This window comes from Rattus norvegicus, chromosome 4 (assembly GCF_036323735.1).
Source record: "Rattus norvegicus strain BN/NHsdMcwi chromosome 4, GRCr8, whole genome shotgun sequence".
In the NCBI taxonomy this organism is placed as follows: domain Eukaryota; kingdom Metazoa; phylum Chordata; class Mammalia; order Rodentia; family Muridae; genus Rattus; species Rattus norvegicus.
Window position 1 is genome coordinate 150,565,606 of NC_086022.1, and position 13,060 is coordinate 150,578,665.

General features: G+C 43.9%; 2 protein-coding genes across 19 annotated transcripts in view; one reads left to right on the top strand and one right to left on the bottom strand.

Moving 5' to 3' along the window:
• Positions 1-40: 40 nt before the first annotated feature.
• Positions 41-11,828, bottom strand: Mbd4 (methyl-CpG binding domain 4 DNA glycosylase). 7 transcript variants are annotated; one of them, NM_001427248.1, is made up of 8 exons: positions 11,579-11,821; positions 8,791-9,015; positions 7,291-8,138; positions 4,314-4,388; positions 4,101-4,235; positions 3,209-3,358; positions 2,711-2,814; positions 41-1,631 (listed from the first exon to the last, which is right to left on the bottom strand). In NM_001427248.1, the coding sequence occupies exons 1-8, from the start codon at positions 11,662-11,664 to the stop codon at positions 1,554-1,556; spliced, it is 1,701 nt and encodes a 566-aa protein (NP_001414177.1). In that variant the 5' UTR covers positions 11,665-11,821; the 3' UTR covers positions 41-1,553. The 7 variants fall into 7 exon arrangements, 3 of the variants coding, with proteins under 3 accessions (NP_001414177.1, XP_063142748.1, XP_063142749.1); XM_063286678.1 differs by lacking the exons at positions 7,291-8,138; positions 8,791-9,015; positions 11,579-11,821 and adding an exon at positions 6,961-7,243; XR_010065703.1 differs by lacking the exons at positions 41-1,631; positions 2,711-2,814; positions 3,209-3,358 and adding an exon at positions 5,537-5,630 and having other exon boundaries at positions 4,159-4,235; positions 11,579-11,828.
• Positions 11,829-11,919: 91 nt separating this feature from the next.
• Ift122 (intraflagellar transport 122) overlaps positions 11,920-13,060 on the top strand; it is a 70,528-nt gene continuing 69,387 nt past the window's right edge. For 10 of the 12 annotated variants that reach the window (XR_005503231.2, XR_010065648.1, XM_063286092.1 and 7 more), the window contains exon 1: positions 11,920-12,161. Coding sequence is in view for 10 of the 12 variants with exons in the window: in XM_063286092.1 (XP_063142162.1) it covers positions 12,121-12,161 (41 nt within the window). In the remaining 2 variants the exon portion in view is untranslated. The remainder of the gene's footprint in view (positions 12,162-13,060) is intronic. The other 2 variants (NM_001309521.1, NM_001009416.2) reach the window with 1 other exon arrangement.

Consider the following 13,060-nt stretch of genomic DNA (forward strand, 5'->3'; position numbering starts at 1 on the left):
GTCAATGCAAGAGGTCAAGAACATGCGATGACAAAGGACCTTCCTTTTTAATAAAAATATTTTATTAGTACCTAATTCAAAATGATAGGTTTCACAGTATATTAGGATCTTTAGAATTTTTGCATTATACAGGACAGACACTTCTCCAGACATAGCTTATTTAGTCCAACAAGCTTGGCTTGTATTTTTAGTGCAGAGTTTTGCTGTGTAACCAAAGCTACCTTCACACTCACATAAACCAGGCTGCCTTGAATTCACAGTGGTCCTCTTGCCTCAGCATCCCAAGTGCAGGGATTATGCAGACACATTACAGTACCCATCTGTTCATTGTCTGTGTGTGCCTCCAGTGGACCTTTTGTTTTGTTTTTGATATAGGGTCTTACCATGTAGCCCATGCTGGCCTTCATCATGATCCTCTCCAGACTCCCAAGTGTTAGGACTATAGTAGTGTACCACCGCGACTGGCATGGGTGAATATATCAGAACATATTTTATTAAGGGAAATGGGATAGAATATTATGCATTTTGAGTGGATGTTGCCTTGAGGAAATTTAATTTTCAAGCTGCAATTAAGTAATTAGGACTTAATTATATATATGCTACATGTGCTGGGGTATCCAATGAAGCCAAAAGAAGGTGTCAGATCCCCAGGAGGAGTTGTTACAAGCAATTATGATCTGCCTGATGTGGGTGCTAAAAAACAAATTCAGGTCCTCTGTAAAAGTAACAACATACTAAACCACTGAACCATCCCTCTCCAGATCATTTCTGAAATTTATGTGTTTTATAACATGTATATGTGAGTTCAGTGAGGATAAGAGTCAGCCTTCAGGAGTGGGTTCCAGGGATGGAGTTCAGGTCATCAGGCATGGCAGCAAGTGACTTCAGTTACTGGGCCACTTCCCTGGCCCTGCCCTGTTTGCTTTTGAGGCAGTCTCTCTGGTGCAGTATAGGTAGGCCCTCAACTTTCCACCCTTCTCCCTCAGCCTCTTGAGTGCTGGGATTACAGGTGTGTGCCACCATGTGTAGGTCAATTTGGTTTTTACTTAGTGACTCTTTTTAGAGTATATGCCTCATTATTTAAACTATAACACTCCAATACCCATAAGAATGGCAGTCTTTCCACACATGACAGTATCACTTTGTACAGAAAGATGTTCAGCTTTTCCTCAGCAGGAGTGCTGGTAACTGGCTTTGAGCATCGGCATGTTGAATTTCATCACTGGAAAAACTAAACAGAGCACACTTTTTTTTTTTTTTTTTCTTTTTTTCAGAGCTGGGGACCGAACCCAGGGCCTTGCGCTCGCTAGGCAAGCGCTCTTCTGCTGAGCTAAATCCCCAACCAACAGAGCACACTTTTAGGACCGTTACTCAACAATTTTTTTCTCCCAAATTTCTTTGTCTACAACATTTAGTGACAAAGATCTATCTTTGGCAGGGGCTTAAGACATGCATGGCTTCTAACGAACTGAAGAAACTACATGCCTGTACACCACAGGGCCCTTAGGAGTGGAAGCACAGAGCAATGCACAGGAAGCTTCAGACAGGCGGCTTTAAGATAGACTTAGTTTCTCATGATTTTCCCAAAGCCAGTCATGGTATTTATTTAACTTGTGGTCTTCAGGGTGCACCTGGAAGAAATGCAACACAGCCATAGAGACATTTAAAGTTTGGTGAGGGAGTTCATTATAATACACCTGAGATAAACAGGGACATTGAACCCAGCAGCAACCCAGACTGTATATAATCACCCCCCCCCCTTTTTTTTTTTAAAGATTTTACTTTATTTATATTAGTCACCGTCTTCGGAAACACCAGAAGAGGGCATCAGATCCCATTACAGATGGTTATGAACCACCATGTGGTTGCTGGGAATTGAACTCAGGACCTCTGGAATAGCAGTCGGGTGCTCTTAACCGTTGAGCCATCTCTCCAGCCCCAGTAATCACCCCTTATATAACAGAAATCCTACAGTTTACAAAGTGCTCTCCAGTTCAGAACTAATCCAGACCTGGAGCAGAAGGCAGTGATGATTACAGACCCTGTGAAGCTAACCAATGGCTCTGATGGTGAAGGGGGAGAACACCTTTACACCCTGTGGCCCTTTAGCCTGGGTGTCTAGACCTCACTGTCTTAATATAGGGCCATACTGTGAGAAGGCAATGTGCCAAGTCAGAAAAAAATTTAATTTTATTAGTTGTGTATGTGTGTATACTGAGGCACGTCTGTGAAGTTCATTTTTAAGAGTAGTGTCTATGAAGTATAGATTTTTTAGAGTCAGTTCTTTTCTTCCACCTTTATGTGGGTTCCAGGAATGGAACTTGGGTTACCGGGTTTGTGCAGCAAGCAAGCACTTTTATACCCTAAGCTGTCTCCCTGGCTCACAATCCACTTTCCTCCCAGCACTAGGGGCTCCTTTTAACAGGAAGACCCCCTGTCAGTATTAAACAGAACATTGATGGGTAACAGGGTCAGGAGTGACAGGCAGCTCAAGTCAGTGAGAGGCCATAGCACACAGCATAGGGACTTGGACAGCACCTCATAAGCTCATAACTACAATTCATAACCTTATGCCCCTGCTGCTCTTTGAATAGAGAACAAATCTGGTTGGGACTACAACAGGACTTCTTTCTCATAGATCCAGGCATACTGGTGGGTGTCCTAGAGGCAAATATGCCGGATATGTTGGCTTATACAGTGGTGGGCTTACCTGCTTCCACTCATTGACACAAAAGATCCGGTAGGAGTCGTTGCCATATTTACCAATCCCATGAAGCTCAATCGGATACCTCCACGGCTTTGTCAGATATTCATCTGAGGGATACACATCCAACATGTGGTCAGCCTTGGGAAAGTCACCTTCCTTACACCTAATGGGGCAAGATGACCCCTCCCTCTGAAGAGCACCAATGGTACCCTCGATTCCACAATGCCCTTATCACCTGCCTCTTCCGCACCACTCTTCTGTGCTTTGCTAAATAGAGGAAATGCTTCTCTTCTATGCACAGGGTTATTCAGTGTTGGGCAAAGATTTATGGTCCAGGTCAGTAGGAGTCTCTGGTATGGGGCAAGTGGGCTGTTTTAAACGTCTTTCATGCTTGAGCTAAATGACCTCAATTAATATAGCATCTGGGGGCATTAAAGTTTAAGGTGTGGCTGCCTTCATTGGGCGCAATCTGCTTCTTCCACTGGGGCTGGGGGAACATACCTGAGAACTTGATGATGGTTTTTGCACGGAGATCATAGAGACCAAGAGGCTTAAGAAGTTCTGACACGTCCCTCCAGTCAGCAGTCCGGGCCACTTCAGCTGAAGGGTACTTCTCTAGAAACTCCCACAGCACGGGGATGGCCATCTTGCCTGGGGAGCATAAACAATGTCAGACACATGTCTCGGGAAAGGCCAACTTCTTGTTTAGGTAGTTTTACATCTAGAAACTTCAGGCAGTGGCATTTTTGTTACTGTTTGTGATGCTAGGAATGAAATTTGGGTATTTTGCATGTGGCAAGGGCTCCACCACTGAGCTATGTTCCCAGTCTTGCATGTTTAACTACTGTCAAGTCACTGCCCGAACCAGCAGCCACTTACAGAACCAAATACCAACACTGTTAATCTACTGGATTATTAGTCCAAATTATGCTGAAATTGGCCCAGTTTTCAAATAATTGGCTCACTAGATAACCACTATAAGCATCTAATGAACACAGGGGGGTTCCGAGCAGGATGGAGGGTGGAAAAAATATTAACTACTCCTTCACAGATAACCAAAGCTAATCTGTTAGTAGGAAATCAGTGACCACCTGGCTCTTATATTAAAAAGAATGTTGGCTGTTATCCAGTCTAATGTTTGCATACATAAAAAGTTCTGAGGGCTAAAAGGGAAAAGCCTTGTCCAATATCACAAACTTGAGATGTACCTTGAACTTGGGCCTCTTTTTTTTTTTGGTTCTTTTTTTCGGGGCTGGGGACCGAACCCAGGGCCTTGCGCTTCCTAGGCAAGTGCTCTGCCACTGAGCCAAATCCCCAACCCCTGAACTTGGGCCTCTTAACCAGTTTGGGTCTCTTCCTTCTAACCAGGACAAGATGACAGTGACCCACAAACCTGAGGTCCGATTGAGAAATATAGTTGAGATGAGGAGCTTCCATGGATCATGGAAAAGTGTTTCTTGAACAAGATTGAAAGGTGACCGAGGAGGGGTCCATTTCTTGAAGGCTTTGCGTCTTGGGGGGCTAAGAGCTACAAAAACAGAGGGTTGTCACAGTCGTTCTCATAAAAGACTTGGACCTCCTGTTCTGCTTGGGGAAGGGTGGGTACCTTCTTTGTTGTACTTGCTGGAAAAATACAGGCTTGTTTTCCTTTTTTCTACCTGTGTTCGTGGGATGCTGTCTTCTGAAAAGCAAAAACAGTTTAGTCTATGATTTAGGGAATGCTGGGGCTATCCTAGGCTACATAAGTTACCCTAATTCTACTAATATCCTATCAGTTAGGCATTATTTTATCTCCACTTTATTCATAAGTACATTGAGGCACAGAGAAGCTAAATGAGTCCCAGGATACACAGTTAGTGGGAGAGTTACAGTGGAAATCCAAGCAGGCTAGCTCAAAAGCCCTGTACGGGTGCCCTATGATTTACTCTGCCAGTTCACAGTATGGAAAACTGCAACAGTCTGAATAGTCTAATATATTTGTACAATGTGGCCATTAAAATGCTGAGACTCTATCATGAATATTTTCTACTGACATTTACCTCAAAAAGGAAAAAAAGAGGCAAAATTCTACATATGACCTTAATTTTATGTGTATGTATGCACATACACATAAAGAGACACTAAGAATAGAATTAAGGTGGTACAGTGGTTGTTAGAAATGGTAATTTTTCTTTTCTTCTGTAACTTCCCCACACATCTGAAAGGTTCTCCAGCTACATATATTTACCAAAAAGGAGGCACACAGGAGAAGCTGAGAAGAGCTGTGAGCCTTGGCTACCCAACAAGCTTCTGGAGATTGCTCTACACCGAGAGTACTAGCTGCTCTTCCAGAGGGCCTAAGTTCAGTTCCCAATAACAATGTTGAGTGGCTCACAACTGCCTTTAACTCCACCTTTAGGGAATCTACTGCCCTTTTCTGCCTTCTATGGGTACCCACACATATATGGCATCCACGCCTACAGTCACCCACATGTACAAAATGAAAAATCTTAACCAATCAAACCTCTCAAGTTTCAATCTCTCAAGTTGAAATGGTCATATACTCCTTTTAGCTACACCCTGAGTATCAGTTAATATCTTACTTACATTTGTATATTATACAACCACCTTTTTTCACTTATTTTTACCCCACAATTATTTTGTTATTGTTTTGAGACAATGTCTTAGTAGTCCAGGCTCACCTCAAACTTAACCATGTTTGGCCTTGAACTCACGATCTTTCTACATCTAACTCCCAAGTGCTGGGACTATAGACTTGTAACACCATACTCGGCTACCTTATAGTAAAACTGTTTAATTTTAATTTATGCAGGTTACATGTGTAGATACCTGTGGAGGCCAGCAGAGGGCATTAGATCCCTTGGAGCTGGAGTTACAGGCAGTTAGGAATCATCTGACATGGGTGTGGGGGAACTGCAGTTTTCTGGAAGAGCAGAAAGTGCACTTAACTGCTGAGCCATCTCTCTAGCTGCCTTTTGTCTTGATGTGAAAAAGGGAACTAATTTGAGGTATTCTTTTAATTTTTAGAAACTAAGGCTTAAAGTAGTTGCCAGAAAATGATACCAGGGTTGACTAAACACTCAACAAATATCTAGGTCTCCACATAATGATGCCCGTGCCTTTTGCTATTCTAGTCTGGGCAGGGAAAGCCTAGAAGAAAGCAGGAAATAGGATAAAGGAAACTGATCTTATGGGTACTTGATGTTTTCCATGGGTTCCCACATTAACTAACTAACTAACCAACCAACCAGCCTCCTTCATTACCTTTTGGCTTGATAATTTATGGGCAAGCCATGATCATTCCACTGGGCACCTATTAGCCAACATCATTTCCTCTTACACTGAGAACTAGACTTCAGTATAGGATGAGCTGGATACTTCCATATTAGATACGACAAGGTGCTTTAAATATTTAATCTATTCACTATAATTGCAGTGTATCTATACAATCTAATGCTTTAAGAAACTCAAAGGACATACATTGAAGAATTCTTATCCATTTCCTAGGTATATGTGGCCACCTGTTAAAGATACATCAATCCCAGGCACGTACAATTATGGATGGGACTGGAGGCAGAAATCAAGTGTTACCCTGGTTCTACCAATCTGTGCAGGCTGTGTTCCCAAAGGAATCTAAGTAAAATTAAAATTACCGTTCTTCTTTAAGGGGGTTATTCATTATGCCATAAGAGCATAATGAATAACCCAGAGCCGCTCAGATCTTTTTATCTATTATTCACTGAGGCATTGTATAGGCAATACTGCCAAGCCCGGGACTCTTGTGTGACGAGCACAGTGCAAATAATACATGAACTAAGCGATTATACTTTTGAATTATTGAAAGCTCCAAGGCCTTTTAGAGACGCATCAGGCTGTAACAGAAGAAAGAAAAGAATATAATACAGATGAAATTAAATTGGGAGTTACACTGCAGCAGCACAGGGGGGACAGGAAGATGCTGACTATTCTTGGCCAGTTTATAAAAGGAGTTTTATCTACATTCTTCACAGAGAATTTTCCTTACAGTCTTATGATTGTTGCCAAAAAAGAAGATAGCATGTGTGGAAAGCTCCACTTCTTAGCTGCTGTCCAGGGAGAGGTGGTAGCAGCCATGACACACCAGTCTTCCTTTGCTGAGCATCCTGGCTGTAGCCAGCTGATTACCTCTCTGCCATATTAAGGGCTTGATGACCAAGCTCAAAGATCAGTTACGGGATGGAGGTGTGACTCAGTTGATAGAGTGCTTGCCTTACCACGCATTAAGTCCTGGGTTCCGTGCCCAGCATTACATAAACTGGCATAGTGGCACATGCCTTTAATTCCAGCACTCAGGAAGCAGAGTCACAAGGATACGATTTCAAAGGTTTCTTCAGCTACACAGTGAGACCCATGGGATACATGAAACCCTGTTCTCAAAAATCACTTAGAGAGGGCAGACACTGGGATCAACTGGGAGGATAGATCTGACGAATGGCTCTTCCTCACTATACTCCCTATCTCAATCACATCCAGGCACGAAAGACAAGATCTGGGCGGGTAAACAGCTCACCACACAGCTAACAGAACTTTCATGCACTGAGTACCTCGAAATGTCTCAGAAGTCAAGTGTTTCTTGGCTTGTGAGCAGCTGGGTGTTTCAGAGCCACTCTGTAAAATGTCAATATGCAAATGTGCCTCCTCCTCTTCTCCCTTCGATCTGATTTCCTCTGATTCTAAAAAGGTCTGCTCACGTGTTGCTTCACGTGTTGCTTCACCTGCTGCTTCAGTTGAATATAATTTGTTTGTGATGCTAGAAGTTACTTGTGTGAAACGAAGATCCGAGCTTGGTGATTTTTCTTCTCCCAGGCCCTTTGCTTCCCTAACCAAGCTGACAGTCGCCCTTGCACAGGCGTCTGCAGGGCAGACAGTTCTGTGGAGTCGACTTTCCTGTGGAACTAGCTCGCTATCAGTATCTGCTTTCTGAACTGTACATAGTCTTTTTCTGTTTCTTCCAGTAGAATCTGAGGGACTCTTCCTGCACCTTTGTTTGGTTCTCTGACTTGCAATTCCTTTCAAAACAGTCACCTTTATTTTGGGCTTTCTGCTCTTCCCAGAGTCAGCATCCTGAATGCCCTTATGTTCTTTCAATAGCAAACGGGCAGAGTTAGAGTTGGACAGGCTGTTGCTATCTGGAGACTCTGAATTACCACCGGGCAGAGGCAATACGTCTGTTTTCCACTTGCTTCGTGTCCTGAGGTTTAGCTTTGAAATGTCAGCTTCATTTGGCTGCTGGGAAGCTGGAGCTGACAAACTTTGGTGTTTATAACCTGGATTGATGCCCCCTTTAGACAGTACAGTAAAATCAAAATCTTCAGGCTTAAGACAAGTCTCTCCAGTTTTGAGAAGATAATTAGCAAGTGAACGTTTTGATCTGAACTTTGATCCTTGTGGGCTACAAAAAAAAAAAAAAAAAGTGACTTTTAAGAAAAGAACTGGACATTTCCAATTAATAGTTTCTAAATGTCACGAAAGACATTTGGCATTTTAAAGCAACAAGAAGTTGTAAATGGCCCCTTTCAATAGATTCTTCTATGATGGTATAAAAGCAACATACAAATGTAGCTTAAATCCAAATGTCTCATTACCATTGAGAGTAGGATCAACACTGTACGTATGTGACTGTCCCCAAATCACTTGATACACCCAGTGACACTGAAGGAACAGAACTATTTCATAATATATTTTTATAATGTATGTATGTGCTATAGGCATGTGCATATGAGTGTTCTCATGTGTACCTGTGCGTGTGGAAGCCTCAAGTTAAAACTAGGTGTCCTTACTCACTGGACTCAGAACTCACTAAGTCCAGCTAGGCTAGCTAAGCCAGCCTTCCCTGAGAGCCAGGAGTACAGGCAGCTGCTGCACCCGCTCAGCTCTGTAGATGGATTCTGGGGGTCTGAACTCCAGTCCTCATGCTTGCAATGACAAATGCGTTATTCCCTGAGGCATTTCCTTAGCCCATAAACCTCAGATTCTGGCTATCCTTTCCCATCATGGACAAAAATCACTAGGCTGTATTGTTATTTTCCTCCTGAAATGCTTACCTGATAAAGTATACATCAACTCTTCCTGCAGTTTTCCCAGATAACCTTTGCTTCACAACTCTTTCCCATCCACAGGGGACAGGCTTGTGGCATTCTGCCACTGTAGTACAACTAGGCAGAGTAGAAGCAGCAGGCTCCTGGAGAAGGGAGCCACACTCACTGCTTATCACCAGGTCCTTTCCATCTTCACCCACTCCTCCCAGTCCGACAGCAACGTCTTCCTTGCTGGAAAAACAAAACCCAAGTGATGAACTCATTTAAAATGTCTTTTACCCTGCTTCCTCGATTTCTACCCACAGCAGTATGGGACTGCATAAAATACAGATTAATGTCAGTGAGCAGTCTTGTGCCATGAGTATTGTCCCATCTCTGACAACTTCTTGTCCTTCAACTTGTGTTCTCCTCCACCTTGGTTTTCTTTTCTTTCTTTCTTTTTTTTTTTTGTCATAAACCAAATGCTTTATTATTTGAGAAAGAGGAGGCCAAATTACAAAACCTTCATACTTAAGACCATGCCAAAAACTTCTGAGGACTTCCATGACTGTTAGATTCAACCATGTAAAACCGTCATCTTGGCTGACAAAACTCGGGCTAAGCTTGGCAATTTCATGTGGCTCAACTGCATATAAACTGACTGAGGATTAAGCTTTTGACTCGAGTATGTTCCTAGTACCATGTCTATTTATATAACACACAGATGTCCTGGTGACAAACAGGTCCCTGTGCTAAACCGCAAAGGATTTCTCTCTGGGCATGCAGGCCAAGGCAACCCAGCACTGGCACGGCAGGTCCCAGCTGGTCCTGCATCCCCTTCCACCTTGGTTTTCAAGACAGGGTTTCTCTGTATAGCCTTGACTGTCCTGGAACTTGCTCGGTAGACCAGGCTGGCCTCGAATTCACAGAATTTCGCTTGCCTCTGCCTCCCAGATGTTGGGATGAAAGGCATGTACCACCACTGCCCAGTTCAACCTAGGTTTTTAAATATTAGGAATCTCCACACAGTAACAGTTGAAGATACCCGCTAAACTTCTTTTTATTTCGCACCACAGGGCTATTATAAAGGTTTCTATAACAGCTGTTCAAAGTTTGAGATATGAGCCAGTAACTGAACTCTTCATCTGAGATCAGCCAAGCTGCTTAAATGAATTACCCCTCTCTCTTGCAAACATGTAAGGGGAACACCTCACATATGTGTGCATTTTTTGAGAAACAACCACCACCACTTTCATAAAATGGTGTGGCCCTCTAAAAGGTACTTAATTTTTTGATAAGAACTTCCAAATCTGATTCTCACCACTTTCTGAGGCTAAAATTTACTCTCATTGGGTGCTGAAGAGATGGCTCAGTTGTTAAGAACACTAGCTGCTCTTCCAGAGGTCCTGAGTTCTATTCCCAGCACCCATACAATGGCTCACAATCTTCTAACTGTAATCACAGGGGACTTGATGCTCTCTTCTGGTGTGCAAGACAAAACACCCCCACCCCACCCTACCCCACCCCACCAAGAGAGAGAGAGGAGAGATATCTCTAAAAAATTATTGGGGGGGGGGTAATTTTCACAAAACTGTCAGTGCAATGGATTTATCCTTATTTATGTGCACCATGCAGGTGCTGAGGCCAGAAGGGATTAGATCTCCTAGAGCTGAGTTATAGATGGTTATGAGCCTCCACTGTGGGTGCTGGGAACCAAACCCAGAGCCTACGGAAGGGCAATAAGTGCTTTAAATGATTGAACGACCTCTCCAGCTTTGAGTACAGTGTATTTTAATCACTAAACTATACATTTTAAAAGGTGAGTGAAGGGTGGGAGAGATAGTTCAGTGGTTAAGAGCACTTATTCCAGAGGACCCCAGCACCCACATCAGGGCAGCTTATAACAGCCTGCAACTCCAGCTCCAGTGAATCTGACACCTCCTCTGGTCTCCACCAACACCCATGTTCATACACAAACACATACATAAATAAAAGTGAGTCTCTAGAGAGACCTTCTAACCCAATCTACTTTCTACAAATAGGGAAATAGGGAAACTAAGCAAGGCCTAGAGACTAACCACAATTAGAACCATGGCGTTCTTCTGATGGAATTTGGAATTAAATATCAGCTAGAAGAATCTTATAAGGAGACCAAGTAACTGAAACCTGAGGGAATCACAACAAATGTTAGGTTTACAAAATGGGTCAAAATCCCAGCTCTATTTATAATTAGCTGAGCTTCCAAAGAGAAAGTCACTTTGGCCGCAAAATCTCTTTTCTCCACCCTTAAAGAGGAAGTAACATTTTAAAAAAAGTTTTGTTTGCTTTTGAGACAGGATATTATGCACCCCAGGTTAGCTTTGAGCCCAGAGGCTCATCTTCAACTTCTGATCCTCCTCCCTCCACAGATATACGATCCCAAGCCCGGGTATTCGGTGCTGACGCTCAAACCCACCGCTTTGTGTTTACTGTGTAAACATTACCAACTTAATTAAATGCCCAGATCTTAAAATCGTTTGAGCGGCCAAGTTTTGGGACATGCAAATAAGTGCATCATTTTAGCCCGGACACAACAGTAACTTCCTATGTGACTTTTCATAGGGCTATTTCTGAGGGGCCCTTCCGGCCCAGGCTAACTTGCTTGCATCACAAAACCTCCCTTGTCTTCTCCAGTCAGTCAGGACAAGGAATCGGGTATATCCTAGTTTGTTCCCACAGGGCGACAGCTCTAGGTGTCCGTCACCTTGTGTTGAAGGTTAGGAAGACCCACACAAGAGAGACTCCTCTAAGGCCCGAGAGAGGTTTAAAAACTTGCCAGCGGTCCCAGGGAGGGTCTGAAACTAGGCTCTTTCCAGCAGTGACGGAGGGGACATTGTTGTCCCCAAGGCTTGGGCTCTCCATCCCGGCTGCTTTGGTCCGCGGGGGCGCAGCTGCAGCTCCAGGCCGGGAGGTGGAGTAAAACACAACTCAAAACACTGGGCCGAATCCAAACACTGACGTGAAAATCAGCCAATCCACACAGCAACCTTCCCGCCACCGCTTCAGTTACAGACGCCACAGCCAGGGTCCCGCCAATCAAATCCTCCGTCGTCAAAGCTCCCTGCCCCACCCATCTTGCCTGACCAATCTCTCCTGTCATACTTACGCTTCCGCCTCCTGCGTCCCTGCGCGCTCGGCGCTTCAGAGGAGGAGCTAGGCTCCCTTTTGGACATGCGCACTTGGAGCTTGCGAGCTCACGCGCGACCCATTGCGCATGTGCGTTGCTAAGGGTAGCAAAGGTAGCCGAAGTGGTTTGTGGAGAGAAGCCTGTTGCTGCCGAGGCTGGGAGGAGGGGCCCGAGGCGTGTGGGAAACGGCGATGAGGGCCGTGTTGACGTGGAGAGACAAAGCGGAGCAGTGGTGAGGAGCGGGAAGCTCGGGGATGGTTGGGGAGGCGGCGGGAACCGGCGCGTTGCCATGGCAACGGGCCTGCGGCCTGGGCCAAAGACTCTGATTCGGTGCCTTCAACTCCCCAAAGGAAAGAGAAACCGAGATTCCCGAGGGGGTTAGAGATCACCTGAGGGTGGCGGTCCGCTGAAGCAGTTTATACGTCATCATCATCCAGTCTTACTTCTCTCTTCTCAAAATCCCTCTTGGACTTCTCTCACCCACCTCAGTGTTTTCTCAGCTTCCTGACCTTTGCTACATCGTCAAAGTGCCCATATTTTTGTTTATCTGATATTTTTAAGTTTCTTCTGTTTTTGTTTATTTATTTATTATTTATTATTTATTTATTATTTATTTTTTTATTTTGAGATAGAGTCTCACTTAAAGCTCTGGCTGGTCTGGAATTCACTATCTTGACCAAGCTGGCATTGAATTTACAGAGGTACATCTACTTATGCCTCCCCAGTGCTGGGGTTAAAAACTTTCAAGCAGGAACAAACAGTGCGAGTAACTTGCATATAGGTGCTGTTAAAAGAGAGCGTTTCCACCTGAGCTGAGATCTACTGTGTCTGAAGCCGGACATTTCCATGTAAGGTCAGAGAAACATGTAAGACGCACATCAAATCAAGACATTCTCCTGATCGGAAAGTTTGAAGAATATTTTCATAATTAGTACTTAAGAGTGAGCTTAATTTAATACTTAATTAAAATACTGAGTATTAAGAGTGAGCCCTTCAAGCAAGCATAAGGACTAGAGTTCTGATTCCAGTACCTACATAAAAGCCAGGTGTGGTCCTACATAAACCTGTAACAGTGGTACAGAGGGGAGTTCAGACAGGATGACTGATAGGGTTTGTTAGCCACCAACTTAG

Excerpts from the sequence above, each read along its gene's own strand:
- Mbd4 (NM_001427248.1), bottom strand. The coding sequence starts at position 11,664 with ATGGAGAGCCCAAGCCTTGGGGACAACAATGTCCCCTCCGTCACTGCT. Across the intron at positions 8,139-8,790 it reads GTTGATGTATACTTTATCAG|CCCACAAGGATCAAAGTTCA; the intron begins GTAAGCATTTCA and ends TTTTTTTTGTAG. Across the intron at positions 3,359-4,100 it reads ATTTCTCAATCGGACCTCAG|GCAAGATGGCCATCCCCGTG; the intron begins GTTTGTGGGTCA and ends TATGCTCCCCAG.